This window comes from Podarcis melisellensis (genome assembly GCF_964234715.1).
Source record: "Podarcis melisellensis genome assembly, chromosome: 1".
Taxonomy (NCBI): Eukaryota; Metazoa; Chordata; class Lepidosauria; order Squamata; family Lacertidae; genus Podarcis; species Podarcis melisellensis.
The window spans coordinates 112531794-112552430 of record NC_138528.1 but is presented as its reverse complement, the minus strand read 5'-3'; the positions used below and the strand labels follow the sequence as shown (position 1 = coordinate 112552430).

At 42.7% G+C, this 20637-nt stretch overlaps 1 protein-coding gene across 4 annotated transcripts in view; it reads right to left on the bottom strand.

Annotated features, from left to right (window-relative positions):
* Positions 1 to 20637, bottom strand: part of CCDC141 (coiled-coil domain containing 141) — a 94063-nt gene that overhangs the window by 58105 nt on the left and 15321 nt on the right. For all 4 annotated transcript variants that reach the window (XM_081902637.1, XM_081902639.1, XM_081902640.1 and 1 more), the window contains exons 3-4: positions 12705 to 12896; positions 6002 to 6110 (exon numbers count right to left, since the gene is read on the bottom strand). In XM_081902637.1, coding sequence (XP_081758763.1) covers positions 6002 to 6110; positions 12705 to 12896 — 301 coding nt within the window. The remainder of the gene's footprint in view (positions 1 to 6001; positions 6111 to 12704; positions 12897 to 20637) is intronic.

Sequence of the window (20637 nt, the reverse complement as noted above, 5' to 3'; positions counted from 1 at the left end):
CAACCCTCAGCACCAAGCAAACTACAGTTCCCATGATTCTTTGTGGCAGGTCATGGCTGTTTAATGATACAATTTTAAAGGTTTAGTGCAGGTGGGTAGAAAGAAAAAGAGAGAGAGAGAGAGAGAGAGAGAGAGAGAGAGAGAGAGAGAGAGGAGAGGTTTTGGCAAAACTGAGGTAATGACTATACTTCATTAATGACTGGAGTATTTTCTCCTCATCTGCTTACACGTTCGTCAAATCTGATTCAGCTGCCCACACCACAAAGTGAACAATACAGAAGACAATTTTAATTACATACATAACTACCCACTTCTGAATCCTTATCTTTCTGAAAAGACGTAAAAACAAAGAATAAATGGTATTGGATAGAAACTCTTGCCCCTTTGGGGGAAAGCCATATTTTTCAAGACCGTTTTCCTTGTGGCAAACAATTTCATTTGATTGTTTTCAGTGATGGACCTCTTTTTTTGCAATGGCAATCAATCACTATCAACTGTTCCAAGGCCAAATTGCTGTGTGATGATGAACGCTTCACACCAATGGAGATTGAATTGAGACCACCAAACACATATTAAAGTGACCAGGCTTCAATTCACTATTCTGTCGTCTTGAACAGAATTACATACGATTCAAGCCACTAGCTTCTGAACCAGCTAGACTCAACCATGCAAAAGCGAGAGAGAGAGAAGAGATTTTAAAAATATGAAAGTAGTTACTGTTGCATCAAACTATCAACTGCAATTTAAATTTATTGTAAACATAACATTTGACTAAAACCACATGTCTAAATCTCAGTGGGAGCAATAAACTCATGAAGGATTAGAAAGGCTTTTCAAATACATTTCAATTGTCCTTAGTTTCCACAAGATGCTTTAGTGTCATATTTGTAATGTTTATATGGCAGGGATCACTGTGTGGAAATACTGTTTTTATAGCAATTAAAACATATCAGTTTATTCAGGCCTGGAAATATATCAAATGTCAAGGAAATAAACAGCTATCTGAATTTTCAAAGACATCTGAAGGCATCTGAAGGTAGATTTTTTTTTAATGTTTGAGTTTTTATGTTTTTTAATACTTTGTTGGAAGCTGCCCAGGGTGGCTGGGGCAATCCAATCAGATGGGCGACATATAAATAATAAAATTGTTGTTGTTATTTTACACCTCCACTGAAATCAAACGCAGTTTCTATGTTAAACTCATTTACAGAGAGAACCAGGTTCTGTATCCCAGCCTTCCTCAACCTAGGTAAAGGGACCCCTGACCGTTAGGTCCAGTCGCGGACGACCCTGGGGTTGCGGCGCTCATCTCGCTTTATTGGCTGAGGAAGCTGGCGTACAGCTTCCGGGTCATGTGGCCAGCATGACTAAGGCGCTTCTGGCAAAACCAGAGCAGCCATTTACCTTCCTGCTGGAGCAGTACCTATTTATCTACTTGCACTTCGTGCTTTCAAACTGCTAGGTTGGCAGGAGCAGGGACCGAGCAACGGGAGCTCACCCCATCGTGGGGATTCGAACCGCCAACCTTCTAATCGGCAAGCCCTAGGCCTTGTGGTTTAATCCACAGCGCCACCCGTGTTCCTCAACCTAGTGCTCTCCAAATGTTTTAGGCTATAATCCCATCTGCCCCAGCTAGCAAAACCTCTTGAGGTCACCAGACTGGGGAAAACTGGTATATATTCTAGATCACAATTAAGAGTAGTGACCAAATGGTTTTAAGTGGTAAAGCTGACTCCAGTTTTTAAGAACCTGTACAAAGTGTTCCCTAGCTAGACTGTTTTGTACATTACCCTACAAAGGTACAGCTCTGAACAAGCTCTAACTGTTGGGGGACATACTCTTGGTTGTATCTTGCTATATTTTTCTTTTCTTTTTAAGAATAGCCTTCCCTTTTATTCCTTCATTCAATCTTCTCATAGAAAGATAGCTTCCTCCCTCAAACGCAGAAAACGAACATCCATAGGAGTGATGTTTACAGTAAGGAACGTGGCATGCCATCACATACTCATTTAAATAATACGAAAAGCATGCAAGGACTTTGTTGAACCAACATCCATATATTGGATAACAACCCTAGTCGCTCAAAAGGAAATGGGTGCCTCATGCAAATCCTAGGTTACTTAAATATGTTGGGTGGGATCCAGCTAAATTAGTGCAATGAGTTTTAACCGCACAATGAAAACTTCCCCTCCTTCTCCTCTCCCTGTGCCCCCACTCTGCCCCACACCCCCTGTAAATCTGCTCTGGAAGGTTGAGGTAGCCTCTGAAACAAAAAATCTTTAGACTGCTAGGTATTAAGCAATAAGAGCTGGCCTGTGTATCCAAAAGGCTTTATATAAACAACATGTTCAGGTAAACCCTGAAGTTCGCACAAGAACAAATTTAATTTAAAAGAAACCCTAAGGGGTCATGTTCCCCCTCCCCAAAACAGCCACCCAATGAGGATTCAGTATGTTCAGACACTATGGCTTGTTCTACCTCAGGCAAAAAAGAAAAACAGAATCCAGGGGTGGGGGGAGAAAGCCCTCCTTGAGATCCCAATTTTATTAATATTTATCACAGGTGGGACCTCCAATAAACTGCTGCATTTATGCTAGAAGGTAAGAGAACATTGCAACATTTCGTTCCCACTTGTAATAAATAATAAGAATTGAGGGAGTGAAATACACAAGGAGCTGTTTTAGAAACCACACACCCTTTGGGTCTAAACTTCTTGGACGGCGTATGCTTTAACTGCATAGTGCCACTGAAGGCGTCTTGTGAGCTTTCTCTCTACTGTACCCAATTGCCGTTTGCTGGCATCACTGTGCTAAAACTAGCATTGCTTTTTTAAAAGCCCTTTAAATATCCCATCAGCTTCTCTGTGTAGTTTCTGGCAGCTAAGAGCCTTGGAGCTGTATTTTTGCAGCTTTTACAGAAACAGACACTTTCAGATGGTGTATCAAACAGCAGTTGCCTAGGGCGGAGTCATCCTAAATACCTAGATACAACATAAAATGGAAATGTGACTGCTGCGCATTTCCTTTCCATGTTGCCAGATCATTGCCTGCGGCTTCCTTTTTATCCTGCTAATCCAGCCTCCCAGCAATGATGGACAACAGCACTGAACCGGATACCTATACAGCACACAATTGCCCAGTGCCACAAACTGATTGCGTTTTTTGGCATTACCTGGGTGAGGAGTAAAATGAAGGTATGCACCCAATAAAAAAACGCTGTCGGGTTCTGGAATCAGAAACTAAGTTCTATAGTTCCATGCAGAGTGGCGTCAGCTAGAGCAGACAGGCCTGCAAAGGAGCACTGTTCAACCAAAGATTGTTCAAATCCGGACTGGCAAACACCCAAGCCATCTGATTTGACCGGTATATAGGTTGTGTATAAGCATAATGGATTGTGTAAGCCACAGTCCCTAGGAAACTGTGAGTTGCCTCTTGCCACCGATCAAGGATGGCTTCAGTTTTTCTGAAGACCATTGGGCAAGATACCATCCCTGGACTCTCTGTCCTCCCTCATTGAGTCTGCCTCCTCACTGCAGGTGGCGTTTGGCAGCAGGTCCCCTGCCCAGACTGTGAGGCACCGGCATATATGCCATCATGCCAACTCTCAACACTGGTCCTGCACCAAGGCTTGGTCATCCCTGACAGACCTTGCTTCCAATGTCTTTGGCTCCTATCCTTCCATGTTCCAAGGGTGCATCTCTGCTTAAAACTACTTTGACAGATACCATTTTGAGCGCAGGTCTCCAAAGTCATGGTAATTGTCTTTCCCAGAGAAATGTATGCCAAGATGAGTCCCACTAAACTAGGCCCAGCTGCCAGGTGGCTCGGCTCAAGCCAATTGCAGGCTTCCAAGATTTGCTGCTGGGTGTTTTCAGTTTTGTTTTTAAATGTCATTTCCCTGAAATGCAGCGTACACTGAAATTTGGAACATACTTGTTTTCCCATGCAAAACTTGTCATAAATATTTCGGCTGAACACCACGAAGCCACGCTTACTGCATTGTAAAAATCCATCATTCCATTTCCTCTGGAATATACCCAATTGCATATTTGTGGCAGGCAAAACTGTAAAACTCATCCAATGTCCACTCCCCCGGGACTATTCGTTTCGTTTCTGAATTGTGGCATATTTTTGGTTCCGGTTTCAGATTGCTTTCCAGCATCAGGGCTGGTAGCCTGGAAGCGAGGCTGGCTAGTAGATGAGCTGAGAGCTGGCAGGCAGGGTGGCAAGCGAGAATTCCTAGCACCTTACTCCAAACAGGAGGCCAGCCTGACCCTGTCTTTTACAATTACTTAGAAGGAAGCCCCAAGCTTTTTAAGATATGTTTCTGGAGACAGATGCTATCCTGCTGTGCTATGCAATTGTAATTACCCATCTCCTTTGGGATTGCATCCAACCTACTATAAGTACAAGGAGTACTGAAGCTGGGGAATTCTCAACCCTTTACTCTCTGCTAAAGCTCATGAAAAGCCTTTTGAACCGGAGGGTTGGGGAACCTCAATAGTATGATGGAGCACATGGACTGCTGGAGGAGGGGAGAAATCAGGCTTACGTCGTCTTCAACAGGCTCCACTATGGCTGCAGAAAGTACCTTCCATTTGATCTGAGAGAACTACCCTCATCTATAGATTTGGGGGAGGGCACCCTCATCTATTGCCCCATATGTTCCACACTATTGCTGAGGACCCTTAAGCCTCAGGAGAAGCTTTTGGGGTGCTCACTCACGCCTCGCTTGGAGAGGGACACATCACTCTGGCCAGAGGCCTGAACTGATTCGCTGAAGAGGGATTTTTTGCCCAGACCTCCTGCTGTTCCACACATTAAGCTTCTCCCTTTCCCACTCCTTCTCTTCTCCGGACCTCCAACTCACAGGAAGTCAAGCCACAGGTTCCCACCCACTATGATACGATAATCTTTATTGTCATTGTCCCATACAGAACAACGAAATTAAAAATCTACATCAAACATTCAAAAACCAACAAGCCTGCTATCCCAGCTATCCCAGCCTGCTTAGCCCCCTAAAAACTCTGATACCCCATAATTAAATACAATATACTCCCATAGAGACTACCTTACACTGCGTTTGAAACCAAAATCGCATTTGAATAGAAACTGTTTCTCAGGTGGCTAGTCCTAGTCTTTATAACCCTGTACCTTCTTCCAGAAGGCAAAAGCTGAAAGAGATCATTTTGTGGGGTGCGCACTATCCTGCACTATCTCTGCAGCTTTCTTATGGCACCTGGAAGCATAGATTTGATCCAAGGTAGGGAGAGTGCACCCAATTATTCTCTCCGCAGTCTTTACAACCCTGGACAACATTGTTTTTTCCCTGACCTTGCAGCTCCCAAACCACACACACAGACCATGAGTTAATACACTCTCAACAGTACAATGGTAAAATGCCATCAACAGGTCCTTTGAGAGATTATTTTTCTAGAGGATTCTCAGAAAATATAACCTCTGCTGTGCTCTTTTCATCAGGTCTTTGCTGTTTTCTCCCCAAGTTAAGTCATCTCTCAACTCCATTCCCAGAAATCGAAACACCAAGATCTGCTCCACACGCTTCCCCTCAATAATAAGTGGCTGAATATTCAATTTACATTTCCTAAAGTCCACAATAATCTATTTTGTTTTCTTTAGGTTAAGGAGTAAGTTGTTTTTCCTGCACTACTCCCCCAACTGCTCAACTTCCTTCCTATGATAGACTGCACTGAAAATCAGGCAAGACTGGGCTCTAGGGAGAAATGGAACGGTTTTTTAAAAAAGTAAGGAAAGGGGAGGGAGGAAAGAAATGAAAATAGATAGAATAAGGAAAGGTAGGCAAACCTTTACATGTTTATAATTTCAAGTACTAGTAAAATTAGAACAGCAGTCCAGAAAAATTACTTTAGATTTTCACTTCCTTCAACAGAAGCGGAGCAGCATTTATCCACGACCCAATTCTAAATATGTAATAATTAGGAATCTTCTAAATTAAAGAAGGGGGGAATATCCATCTGTACCTCTTGTATGTTGTTCATGCTGATGCAGGATTGCTCTCAGAGATTCTGGATTCTCAAACTCTTGGGAATTCCGCAGGAAATCTTCAACTTGGTCAATTTTGATTGCAAACTGTTGAAGAGCCAAGAAGGATGACAGAAACCACAATTTAGTTACACGTGACAACATCCCAACTGAAAAGTCTCATCTCAGGACTTAGCATTAGCTCTCGGAAAGGTGGGAAGCATTTACAGTGATGGCCCAGCATATCCTTCATCCTACAATTGTCTTTTTGAGAATTAGTAGACTTGATCTGTTTTCTAGCTCTAACAGTCATGGCAGCCATGTGCACCAATGCTGGGGGGTGGGGTGGGGAAGAAGACTTGTGAAAAAGCCTTGGGTTCTTTGGTGAATACCACTGGAATGAACAGTGCTAGTGTCTACTGTTCTGGCCCAAGGAGTCTAACCTAATGCACAGCACTGGACTGCATGTGTGCTTCACTGCTGCCTATGAGAATCTCTTTGCAGAGCAAATGGCACTGATCACCCAATGAAAGGGAGGGAGGGAGGAAAATGGGGTAACTAAAGGAAGAACCTGTAGGTCAGTTATTGCTAAAACACATACTTTGCTCACAGATAGTCCCAGCTTCAGTCTCTGGCATCTCCAGGGAGGGCTGGAAAAGACTTTTGCCTGAAACTCTAGAGAGCCACGGCTAGTACTGAGATAGATCTACCAGTGGTCTGACCCTGTATAGGACAGCTTTGTCTGTTGATGTATTCAGTCCTGCCACCCTAAACAAGTAATCAGAGTTGTTGGATCTGAGAGAAATGAGCATGCTTGGCACCCCTTGCTCACTAAGCTCTCAGCATTGCAAGTGCAAGGCCTTATCTAGAGGTCAATCAGCACCTGGATAGACAAGATTAGCCAGTAGCCATCAAATAAACCATGATCCCAAATGCAATCATCTTGGAAGAAAGTCCCTTTGATTCCAAATGAGTGTACTTTCAATTAAGTGAGGCCAAAGAGGAGAAAGGAAAAGATTTGCCAGTATTCACCATGCAGAACACAATGGCTCCCACCTATGTACCTCTGGATGAGTAGGAGCAGGCAATGTTTAAGGAACAATTGTAGCCCGCTGCCCTATTCACCCATTAGCCATCCGTGTGGAGGTCTAATGCATGGAGAGGAAGTGGGACTGTGCTTCCTTGCCATGCTCTTGACAACGGCATGTCTGCAGCTTCTTCACCCGTCTGGCTTTGTTCCTCTGGTTTCCACATGTGTTTGGCAGAGGTAACAAGCCAGCTATACTCTCATAGGTTCCTTCACACAGCTCAGAAGGGCAGAGCCAGCCAAGGATATGATGCTGCGACAGGACCAGAAGTCGTGGCCCCAAACCATTAGTCCTCAAGAATCGGAATACGACAAGAACCAGAGTGAACAGGACAACAATTAATGTACCACTTAAAGCCAAACAGGCTTCTAAGCGGCTTATGAAGTACAAGCATTAACATTTAAACACCCATAATGAAAATTCAGGATAAATCCATCCTATTAGAATATAAAAAATATCAACATTTCTAGCGAAAACATGCAACAAAACAATCTCTTTAAAATAACGCTTTGAAATTTTAAGATTAAAATAGGAAGCTCATCTTGAGGTACTTTTTGGACAAGCCCTAACTTTTCAATCTTCATTGTCACAATACTCCTTAGGGAAAGAGCAGCAGGAGAGTAATGTAAGCTTCACAGGCTGCATCTAGCCAGCAAAGGCTTACCCCTCCTTGCATTGAACTTCTGCTGTTTAGTGTCCTTGCACCAATTAACGCATTAACGAGTCGCCAAATGGCAGGGGCTGAAAAGAGCCCTGAATCCTGGGGCTGTAAAGTCTAGCAGCATATTCATTATGTGGTTTATAGCACCACACGCATGGAGGGCTTCCACCCCAGTGATGTACATTTGTGGTGATAGCTGCTGCTGGCATGGAAGATACACATGCATTTTAGACAAATCATCATGAATTAGGGTGATTTTGAAGGAACAGCTTCTGTGTAGTTTTAACAGCCAGGATTCGGCTAACCCAGAGCCCTAGTGGAACGAACCTTCTGCCAGTGTATGGAAACAATTGAATACAACCTATTGCTTGAAGCAAATTACATTAACTTCTAACTCAATAATAAGCACATCAATTTTCCAATTTACATTCAGGAGGCAGAGAATCATAGAAGAAAGAACACTGAAAAGCCATATACTCAAAGGCAGAAGGTAACAACAACAACAACAACAACATGTTTATACCCTGTCTTCTGGCTCTACCTAAAACCAAGGAGGCTGACAACCCATACAATTACAAAAAGACAAAAATATAAGCCACTTCATCAAATCCAACCGAGAACAATGCAAATCGTAACACCTAGCAGCAAGATAAACAAACAAACAAACAAACAAAATAAATCACATCAGTATAAATACTCAAGCCACATCCAGCTCAAAATGCCACCGGAATAGGAATCTTTTAAGCTGTTTCCTGAAGGAGAGGTAGAAGAATAGCAGACAGAACTTCCTGAAGATGTAGTTCTATAACCAAAGGACCACCACGGAAAAGATCTCTCACATTAACAGCCATCATCCTATCCTCAGAAGGAGGAAGGACATACAGCAGGACATCAAACAATAACTTAAGCAAATGGGCAGGTTCTTATGGGAGCATGCTGTCCTTTAAGTACCCTGGGTCCAAACTTTTTAGGATTGTAAATAGCAAAACAAATACTCAGAACTGCACCAATTGTTAACTAATTGTGAACCAATAAAGTGGCCTAAGGACATGTATTGCTCCAGGCAGTGAGTACTAGCCTATAACCTTGACGTTCTGGGTTAAAGGCTGTTTCCAAATGGCCTTCAAGGGTAGTCCCACATAGAGTATGCATCTAAGATGGAAATTGGCAATGCATGCATGCCTCTGACCTAAAACATGACTGACAGGCACCTGACTAGATTTTCCTAGCCATTTTACTATAATAGCATTGCCTCCTATTGTTTGGGGGTGGGGCTGGGGGCTGGGGTACTCCCGTTGTGTGTGTGTGTGTGTGTGTGTGTGTGTGTGTGCATACATGCATACACACACACACAGTCCAGCCTGCCAAATATGGCAGGGGCAAAAGGAAACGGTTTTTGTTTTTTGTTTAGTGAACATTAGAAGTTTGTATTTAAGCAACACGCAACCTTGGCATCATTTTTGCTCCTTTCTAAATCTCATGCTGCATTTTAAGTAGGGCAAATATCCTGTGGGCTGAAACTGTCGGAGCGAAATAAATAAATAATCAAGCAAATCTCAGAAGTTGGGGATGCAGAAACTTCAGACGAAATTAAGAAAGATGATGAGAAATAAGCCTTCTGCTCTGCCTGCTTTTCCTCACATGTTCCATCCTGGGGTTTTTTTTATGCTCTTTACGATATAAAACAAATCCATTATCCTTCAACGTTTGGGATTTGACTTCTGATTTTCATTAAAGAATATCCTAGAGATGAGGCTTGCACTTTATCATAATAAAACAAAGATTACACATAATCACATTCTGTCATTTAAAGCAAAACATTTCAGTGAGAATTTTCCAGTATTTCCATTTTAAGTCAATATGACATTTCCCATTCGCCCCTCTGCTTGGATGTTTCAGGACACGAGGCCTGATCCTTGGTCCCACTCCTGCTGCCTTGCAGTACTCTGAGAGCAAAAAAACAATGTTCTAACAAACTGTCTGATAGTCACTTTTTTGTGTTCTTCTCAGAGATATTTGCTTCAACCCAGAATTGCAATGGCGGGTGCCATAAATATCATCTGGGACCCTGCGGAATTTACGTATTGCTGCTTTTTCTACACTGGGTCATGATTCAAAGTTGGGTCAACAACTAAAGTATAACAGAAAGGTGGAGATGAGAACTTGCTCTGCTCCCCAAGCTAGAGAAGAGGCAAATAATAATAATAAAGATAATAATAATAATAATAATAATAATAATAATAATAATAATAATACCTCGCCCATCTGACTGGGTTGCTCCAGCCACTCTGGGCAGCTTCCAACATATATAAAAACATAATAAAACATTAAATATTAAAAACTTCCCTATACACGGCTGCCTTCAGAAAGTTGCTTATTTCCTTGACATCTGATGGGAGGGCGTTCCAAAGGGCGGGCACCACTACCAAGAAGGCCCTCAGCCAGGCTCCTTGTAACCTCACTTCCCCGCAGTGAGGGAACCACCAGAAGGCTCTGGGAGCTAAATAATTTCTTTTGAAATGAACTTAAGGGGCCATTGGGATGGGATGGGAAGGGAAGGGAAGGGAAGGGAAGGGAAAGGAAAGGAAGGGAAAGGAAGGGAAAGGAAGGGAAAGGAAGGGAAAGGCTGGTGTGCATAACTAAGGGAGAGGGGGGAAATGATAGACCTGGCTAATGTACATTTTCAGCATCAAACAAGCCAGGATCTTTGCTGAAGCTTCTTCATGGAAAGGATGCAACATGCAGTGGATAAGCAAAGCATGCCATTGTTGTTTAGTTGTTTAGTCATGTTTAGACTCTTCATGACCCCATGGACCAGAGCACACCAGGCACTCCTGTCTTCCACTGCCTCCCACAATCTGGTCAGACTCATGTTGGTAGCTTTGAGAACACTGTCCAACCATCTTGTCCTCTGTCATCCCCTTCTCCTTGTGCCCTCCATCTTTCCCAGCATCAGGGTCTTTTCCAGGGAGTCTTCTCTTCTCATGAGGTAGCCAAAGTATTGGAGCCTCAGCTTCACGATCTGTCCTTCCAGTGAGCACTCAGGGCTGATTTCCTTCAGAATAGATAGGTTTGATCTTCTTGCAGTCCATGGGACTCTCAAGAGTCTCCTCCAGCACCATAATTCAAAAGCATCAATTCTTTGGCGATCAGCCTTCTTTATGGTCCAGCTCTTACTGCCATACATCACTACTGGGAAAACCAGCAAAGCATGAGGAGTGCTTAATCATTCTTCTGCCCCATTTCCTTGCATGCAGTGTCCAACCTCCCCACAGCCTGGTTGCAGGGAAATGGCATTATGCTGGAGGGGATAAAAATGCTTTTCTTCTTCAGTTCAGATTGCTTTCTCCCTTCTTCTGTTACTTTGCCAGGACTGCTCCTTCCCCAGCACAAGTAGAAGCAGCAGACCACAATCCCTTAGTAGGCACTTCTCAGTAGACAGGGTCACTTTTGAACAGCTTAGCTCCCATCTGCAGTGGCCACCTGCCATTTTAAGTTACCCGTAATGTAATGCCCTGGTCCACTGATCTATGAAATGTATTAATACGTCTGTAGTTTCAGTAGGACTATGGCTTGCATAGATCTATGGGTCAGGGCACTGGATTTTGGGTAACGTAAGGCAGCAGATGGCCACCATGGATGGGAGCCAAGTTTAGCTCCCTTTCAAAAGCACTGCCCCAAATCCATTACTGACGCATTGTTAGAACCATGCCCAGGGGGCCTGAAGTCCGGTGCCAGTCTCAGTACCACCTCTTACTTCTTCAAATCTGTTTTGTAGATCGTAAGCCCCTTACAATATTATTTGTAAAGAACCATACGCAGGGATGTCACTATAAAAATAAATAAAACTAGTATTTAGCATTATCAAGGCAAATTTGAAGACTCCTAAACAGGTGAAACATATAAGGAATACAGAAGGAATCAGAAATGGCTCCTAAATAATACCCAGGAATCTAGGGTAATTTCAATAAGCGGAGTGAGTATTTTTAAAGAAAGGAACCACCCGTCCCTAAATTGTCACAGACTTTCAGAAGATGCAGCATCTCAAGCTGAATTTGGAGGCTCTGTCATCCCAACACATCAATAACCTTTGTAGCCATCTAATTTTACAACATCTATATGTTTAGATTATCCTTAGGTAAGATACCACAATACTGGAATACTTTCCCCAGATATTTTCACTCCAGATTTTGTCCTGATCGTTCCCTTTTCAGCTGAAGCGGAAGCACACCTGATTTTATCTTACATTTCTTTGTATTGTAATGGAATGTTGTAAACAAGGTATGACCTGTTTATTCAGCATTCATCCTGATTTGCTTCCACAAAGCTTATGGAGAGATTTGACTATGTCTGATCTTTGGCATTCGTTCTGATTTATTTGTTGGGCAAGTACACAACACTGAACGTTCATTGTAACTTGCTTGTGGGGTGTCTTTCTGTCAAGCATTCATCTATCCTACACTTCTCAATGAAGTTCCTCATCAATTTCCTAATGGCAAAAAGACTGTTTTCTAAAAAAGCAAACAAGTGAATTTATCTTGCCAGGGCGACAGGATGCAATTTAATCCACTTTAAGCGGTGTAAACCTAAATTACTGGCACATGCTTGAATTCTCCCCGCAAAAGATTTTTCTTTAGAGTTAAGTGTTACAGAGAATGACCCACTTTCAAGCTCACCATAATACAAACAAACCACTAAACAGTCATGGATTTCATCGTGCTTTGGAATCTTATTTAAGTTCAAGCAGTGGTGATTCTCCCTCAGGGCAAGTAAGAAGAGCTCTGCTGAATCTGACCAAAGGGCTTCAAGGTCTAGCATACCAGCCCAGTGTTTTGTGGGTTAGTTGGAATGGTGTTTCGTTGTTGTTTTTTTAACCAAACAAACTGAAATATATTGTTGTATATGTTACTTAAAAAATAATAATTTTACAATTATTTTTTTCTACATACGAACCTCCAGCGCATTTTCAAAAAAATCAGAGGTCAGCTCCAAAAGCGCCTTGCGCTTCTCCAGGACAATAACAAGAGAATCCCATGCATCTCCCATGGTTTCTGCCATAGCATCATACACCTGGCTTTTATCTTTGGCTTCAGCTGCAGTCTTGTCCGCTTCACGTAACAGGTCCCAGACTTGTTCTTCCAAAGGCTGAGAAGGGAAGAGAACATGAACTGATCAGAAATTAAATTCTTAAAACACCATGGACGGCACCCTGTTTCATTGTATGTGCAAGTCTTGTTGTCAACAGAGCTCAAAATTGCACCAGTAAATTTTATTTGTTGGTTAGGTTTTTCCAAGAATGTAAACCTGTTTACACCTGGTGCTGAAAACTCCTGGGAGGAGGGCTTAGGCGCCCAGACGTGGGGTAGCAATAGGAGGCCTGATGTGCTCTTTCCACTCACCTAACCTCAGTAGGAAGGGCACCCACTGAGGAACAGGTGGTCCTGTTTTTGGCCTACATCTCCCATGATCCCTAGCTAGCAGGACCAGTGGTCGGGGATGCTGGGAATTGTAGTCTCAAAACACCCAGAGGGCCGAGGTTGAGGAAGCCTGCTCTAGATCTCAATAGAGTTGTTTTCTTCACCTGGAAAACAATTCAATGAAATGTAATAGAGAGATTGGAGTCAATGGGACTTGTTAATCATGGACAAGTTTCATTTCAGTGCTTTCAATGGGACTTGGTTATAATTACATTTTGTAAGATTCTGGCGCGAGTGAACCAGAACACCACTATTATTATTATTTTTAAAGGTGGCATGTCTCATTACCATATTTATAAGTTGCAGTATATTAGAAAACATGCACCTGATTTTTGTGGAAGGCTCCCGCAGTGGTGTAGCATGGGTTGCTAGTGTCCAGGGCAAGTAAAGTATTGCGCCCCCAAACTGGTGTCTCCATGTGACGCCGTGGAGCAGTGGCAGGACATGTGTGTGCATCTCCTCCGACTGGGGTGCCGCTGCCACCGCGAGTCTCGCTCTTTGCCAGCCTCCCCTCCCAGCGGGGGTCACCACACAGCCGAGGGATGACAGGGTCCGTCCTCTCCTGGCTACTGCTTGGCATGCTGCTCAGGTAAGGCAGGAAGGGAAGCACCTTCAATTGGACTGGCAGCTGCAGAGGTGAACCCCTAAAAAAAATTGTGCCCAGGCCAATCACCCCGGTAACACCCCTCCCATGCTAGGCCCCTGGACTGCCACAAGTAAGCAATTGCTTTGTCTGTTGCGGGAAGTGACTCAGAAATTCAATAAACTAAGCCGAACTAGACAGAGAAACCAGTAGGAGAACACTTCAGTCTCCCAGGACATTCTATACAAGATCTCAAAGTAGCTGCCTTATTACAAAATAATTTCAGAAACAGACTGGAAAGAGAAGTTACTGAATTGCAACTTATTACCAAACTTAAAACCATGGAGAGACCTGGTCTGAATTAGAGACATTGGATTCTTATCTCATTATACATGATAAAGCTATTTTTAGCCATCTCGCCCCTTGCTGTTTCCTATAAGACCAAGTGCAGTCATTAACAGTTGACAACAAACAGTCTCTTGTCTTTGTCACAAGTAGGTCTCCAAGTGACTTACACTGAAGAACATAAAAATTCCTTCCAGTAGCACCTTAAAGACCAACTAAGTTAGTTCTTGGTATGAGCTTTCGTGTGCATGCACACTTCTTCAGATATCTTCAGATATCATACCAAGAACTAACTTAGTTGGTCTTTAACGTGCTACTGGAAGGAATTTTTTTGTTTTGACTATGGTAGACCAACACGGCTACCTATCTGTAACTGGAACTGAAGAACATCTACATCTAAAATCTGTATCATATGCTCAGAATGGTTAAAGATACAGAAGCTCTGTCCTCCTTTGCATTTGTTGTTGTTGTTCTTTAGTCATTTAGTCATGTCTGACTCTTCGTGACCCCATGGACCAGAGCACGCCAGGCACTCCTGTCTTCCACTGCCTCCCGCAGTTCGGTCAAACTCATGCTGGTAGCTTCGAGAACACTGTCCAACCATCTCGTCCTCTGTCGTCCCCTTCTCCCTGTGCCCTCCATCTTTCCCAACATCAGGGTCTTTTCCATTTAGTTACAGTAATACCTGCAACAGTGAAAGGTGTTAGGGAACACCCTCTAATTTATTCATTGTTCAAATTAAAGTAGTTTGTAAGTTTGCCTCTGAACAAGTCCTTTCACTTTCTGTTCTTTTACTGTCTTTGCTATAAAGAGTAACAAATGCTGCATGTTCTATTCATTTTAAAATCTTCAGAGTGTCTTCCAGAGACCTGATTTATGTTTGGCTATTTTCATCTGGAATCTTTATCGTGACAATGGATGAATGGAGTGCCAATTTCTGCTGTTACATTTGGTGCTGCTATCAGTAAGAATGTATAATGAAATGAGGAACCTGTAATAGGCAAATTAAAGTCCAGGATAACTCATTCTCCTGATACAGACTGTAATCAGAACCGAAGATAGGAAAATCTGAAATTCTCCTGATAGAGGCTGAGCTGAGAATAGGAAATAATAGAACACTAATTCATCATTGCGCTAAACTCAGAATCATAATCTCCAGGTTTCTCCCAAGACACCACCCACCGTTATCCTCTGTGTCGGTGATGGGTTGCATCTGAATAGGCTGTTAATCTGCCCTCAAAAGAAAAGCTTTTGAGAAACACATTTCAGAAAATAATGGAACTATTATTCCTTAATTAAAAAGAGAGATTAATAGTTGTCAGGGGGGGAAATGAAGAAAGGGTCACTAATTAATAATTAGCATTTGAAATAGGAATCATGCGTAAACAAAAACAAGTAAATACAGAGTTCTGTGAAGCTGCTACAAATATTTTCTCTGAATATTGTTATCTGTGGGGCATTAAAATGTACTGGAAACAAAACGTATATTCTTAGCGTTAGTTTGACCAAACTGCAGGAGGCAGTGGACGACAGGAGTGCCTGGCGTGCTCTGGCCCATGGGGTCACGAAGAGTCGGACACGACTAAACAACTAAACAACAACAAGCGTTAGGGGTTTCTCTGGTAACTTTTTTGGATAACAGAAGCATCTGTTTCATGGGTGCTTCACTTGTCCTTTGGATCTCATGATGAGGACTAAGCCTTGCCTCCCCATCAGATCTTGGGGATGAGTGGTGGTGGGATGAAGATATTGAAGATTTACATGAGCACTGATGACCACATTCCACAGTTATAGAAAAAGAGGTGCCGAACTCACCACGAATGCCTCCCTCATTCTCTTATAATGGCAATGGCACCCACCTGAGAGGTGCCAGAACTGAGTTCTTCAGCAGTGTCTAGGCAACATGATGACTATGTACATACGCAATAGACAATCTTTTATAGAATTCCTTCAAACCATAACAAGTCCAAAATGAAATCTTTAGTCTCAAAGTCTCTGAAAATCTTTAAATGAAGCGAGGTACCAGACTTTGAACGACGAAAGACAAGCTGTGAAGCTTTGTGTATTCAGCAAATATAATGTCCAACACTAAACAGTTATTCCGGATATTGACTACTGTTTCGTAGAATTCTTCGTCAGCATGGTGGGAGGATATAAAATTGCTTCATAAACTCATCTTATTTCGAATGAATGTATGTAAATGAAAATATCAAATGCTGTGTAACAGTGCTCAGGTAATAATGTAGTCACTGCTACTGAGTTCTGGCAAGTTCCGGCTGAAAAAAAGCCCTGACTATTCCAAAGACCACCAAGGGTTCAATAAAACTCCAACCCTGAGTTTGCTCCCTTGACTGCTGCTTCTCGTCACCATTTTCTTCCTCCTTGCCTTCAATTGCCCACATTGGCTGTGGCAACTGCCATGTTTCTGCCATTTACTTATTGCAGAAAAATAAAGGGAAGCAAAAATATTCCACTAAGGACTGAGCATATGCATTGGCCATGGAATGGCGGCTGCCAAGAGCAGGCTTCCTCAAAGTCGGCCCTCCAGGTGTTTTGAGACTACAATTTCCTGCATCTCTGACCACTGTCTTGCAAGCTAGGGATCATGTGAGTTGTAGGCCAAAAACATCTGGAGGGCCGAGTTTGAGGAAGCCTGGCCAAGAGGAACCAAAGAAAGTCAGGAGGAAGGAGGGGAAGAGTGTTCCCAGCTGATTCCAGCTTGCTGAAGGGATTTGCTTATGGGTTCATGCACTTCCAGGCAGTGCCAACTTTTAGAATCATTCATAGAGTGAAGTCACTCAGGGAGAACTGGGTGTATCATATTGCCTAACAGAATGGGAAAGATGGAGGGCACAAGGAGAAGGAGACGACAGAGGACGAGATGGTTGGATAGTGTCTTCGAAGCTACAAACATGAGTCTGACCAAACTGCGAGAGGCAGTGGAAGACAGAAGTGCCTGGCGTGCTCTGGTCCATGGGGTCACGAAGAGTCGGACACAACTAAACGACTAAACAACAACACAACAACAAGCAGGCTGCTTCCTGTCTTGTTCAGCAACCCAGGACCAGACTCCTAAATGTTCTATATCAGTTGCTGTATTTCTCCCCAGTGGGATATTTTTATTTCTTAATATTTATCTAATATCATTTTAAATTTTATTTAATTAATATTGTATATCTTAATATTTATTTCTATTATCCATAAAGAGAACTATCTTCTCACACTGCCAGAAGGACTGATGACTTTATTATCAGAGGTATTTTAAAAGAGAGGGGAGTTCCCATTACAAGGGCCTTTGTATCTCTGTTATCATTTCCTAGTTGAGGAATCAGAAAAGAATGTACTTTATTATTACAGAACCTTCACAGGTAGCTCCAGTGAATGAATGAATAAATTTGCTTGCTTGCGTCAAGTAGAGAAGGGCCATAATGTGTGGTAGATAACACATTGGTTCGAAAATGTTTGTCCTCCAAAAAGTAAATTTCCATGGAATGAAAAGGCTGCTGAATGATACAGAATACCTAATCAAAAACAAAGTCCTGTGCATTCAGAAGTAAGCTCCAGCAAGTTCAAAGGAACTTACTCTCCCAGGTAAGTGGGACTGAAGGCTTAATATTTCTATTAAAAACACTGAACATTTGTACTCCAGTCCTTCTTGGTCTGGTCCTTACTGGAGCAGATCAAAATCCATTTTGTTCAGCATTCTGTTTCTAACTTTGAAAAGCCAGAGACATAAGAATGCAAAATAAAAACACAAAATACATAATAAAGCAAATGAAAGTAAAACAAAACAATAAACTCCTTCCAGCAGATACATTTCAAAGGCCATAAAATGTTAATCAGCCCAACGCCTGGTTGAAGAGAAACATTTTTGCCTGGTGCCTAAAAATATGTAATGAAGGTGCCCGGTGAGGCTCCTCGGGAAGAGCTTTCCACAGATGGGGAGCCACTGAAGAAAAGTCCCCATTCTCTTGTTGCCACCCTCCAGACCACTCATGGGGGAGACCTTTGCAGGCCACAAAGGTGATGGTCTTTCCCTGTTGTTTGTCCCCAGTGCTTGATATTAAGAGATATACTGCTTCTGTAAATGTACCGTATATACTCGAGTATAAGCCGACCTGAATATAAGCGGAGGCACCTAATTTTAGCACAAAAAACTGGGAAAACTTATTGACTCAAGTATAAGCCGGTTCACCACACCACAAACGTGGTGGTGGCGGTAGCGGCGGTAGCGGCGGCAGCGGCGGAGGAAGAACAAGCAGCCCAAAAGGGCTGCTTTTGGGCTGCTCGTTCCTCACCGGCAGCGGCAAAGGCAGAGGAGGAGGGAGGAGCAGCCCAAAAGGACCCTCACTCAAGTATAAGCCAAGGGGGGCTTTTTCAGCATAAAAAATGTGCTGATAAAGTCGGCTTATACTCAAGTATATATGGTAAGTTACATTTAGCTATCATAGTTAGTAGGCATTGACAAACATAACTTCTATGATCTTATGAAATCGTTGTTTACTTAAGACCATCCATGCAACTGCCCATAAACATTTTTGTAGCAGTGAATTCCACGTTTAATTGTGGCATCTGTTAAGGCAATTATTTATAAATACTTGGCCAGGTCTACCAGAGAGTCATAGAAAACTTGGTATAGATTGCCAGCAAAGGATGGCAGAAAAACAAAGACCGTGCATGGGTTACATATCCATCAATCACCAGATAGAGGGCCCCCTTTAAAAAGCACCCATGAAGCTTGGTCCTAAATGGATCAATGAAATATTGTCTGACTACTGAGTACCATTAGACTCCAGCCACGTTATGAAAGTGGCCTGTGATTATTTCGGTTTTAGGCATTCCTCATCAAACAATAAAAAATACACATTCACCATAATAAAAAGTAGTCTAGGCTATCCATTCCGCATTGACAATGATTGTTATATTATGCTGGTAAAATCAGCGTTTAAGCTCCCAATGTGCTATTTCTTTCTGATGCTGCTAATTATGCTAATAAATTTGTTTCTAAGCTTCTGGCACACTGAATCTCAATGAGCAATTTGTTTTTTAATTGGAAGCTATTTGCCAATAGGTAAATGGGCGCGCTTGGCCATTATGCTCTCCTCTTGTTGGGCAGAACAGCCTATGAATTCAATAAATATATTTCAAGTCAGCCAATTCGTTTCCAATGCCAGCTGTTCCTCTTACCATTCATTACGTTTCACGCACAAAGTCTATCGCTGACATTTATGTGGTTTTGAAACAGGACCTAGGTATTGATTCACCCAGAAAAAAAAGGATCTTGGAGCCATAGCTAGCTTGTCCACAAGAGGATTTTAAAGGCCATTCTCTGTAAGAGATGGAAGCATTTGTTACCGTGTATATTCGCTCAAGGGCAGGCTCTAGACACATTTCAGACTAGTACAAATGGAAAGGGCGCTGTAAATACTTTTACAGGCTGTTGCTCGATATTCCATGTCTCGGCAATTTGCTCTCCAGAGCAACAAGCAGGTCTGTTGGGGGGGGGGGGGAGGAAAAACCAGTTGTGAGAAAGAGAGAGCAAGACAGAACATTTTATTGAATCACTAAGTTCCCAAGATATTGCCCATGATCCTGTTGCTTCAATTCATACAAATACAGTGGTACCTCAGGTTACAGACGCTTCAGGTTACAGACTCCGCTCACCCAGAAATAGTACCTCGGGTTAAGAACTTGGCTTCAGGATGAGAACAGAAATTGTGCTCCGGCGGCGCGGCAGAAGCGCCCCATTAGCTAAAGTGGTGCTTCAGGTTAAGAACAGTTTCAGGTTAAGAATGGACCTCCAGAACAAATTAAGTTCTTAACCCGAGGAACCACTGCAGTATATTTCATCCAGGGGCATGTCCTGTGCATCTTTTGGCAAATCCCTGTATATGTGTAGACCAGGAGTAGGCTACCTAAGGCCCGGGGGCCAGATCCGGCCCAATCGCCTTCTCAATCTGGCCCACAGATGGTCCAGGAATCAGCATGTTTTTACATGAGTAGAATGTGTCCTCTTATTTAAAATGCATCTCTGGGTTATTTGTGGGGCCCGCCTGGTGTTTTTACATGAGTAGAATGTGTGCTTTTATTTAAAATGCATCTCTGGGTTATTTGTGGGGCATAGGAATTCGTTCATTTCTTCCCTTCAAAATACAGTCTGGCCCCCCACATGGTCTGAGGGATGGTGGACCGGCCCATGGCTGAAAAAGGTTGCTGACCCCTGGTGTAGACCCTCCAAGTGTCCGTATTTTCCAGGTTTAGTTTTGGATTTACAGAAGCCGTCCTGGTTTCAGATTTGATCCCAGAAGGTCCCACTTTTCCTTTGGATGTCCCGATTTCCATCAGAAAAATGTTGGAGGGTATGGTAGGTCATCCCTATTTTCATCGGGAAAATGTTGGAGGGTTAATAGGATTGTCATATTTTGAAGAGAGAAAAAATAGGACACATTTGCCAAGTGCTACTTTTAACTATAGATTGCTT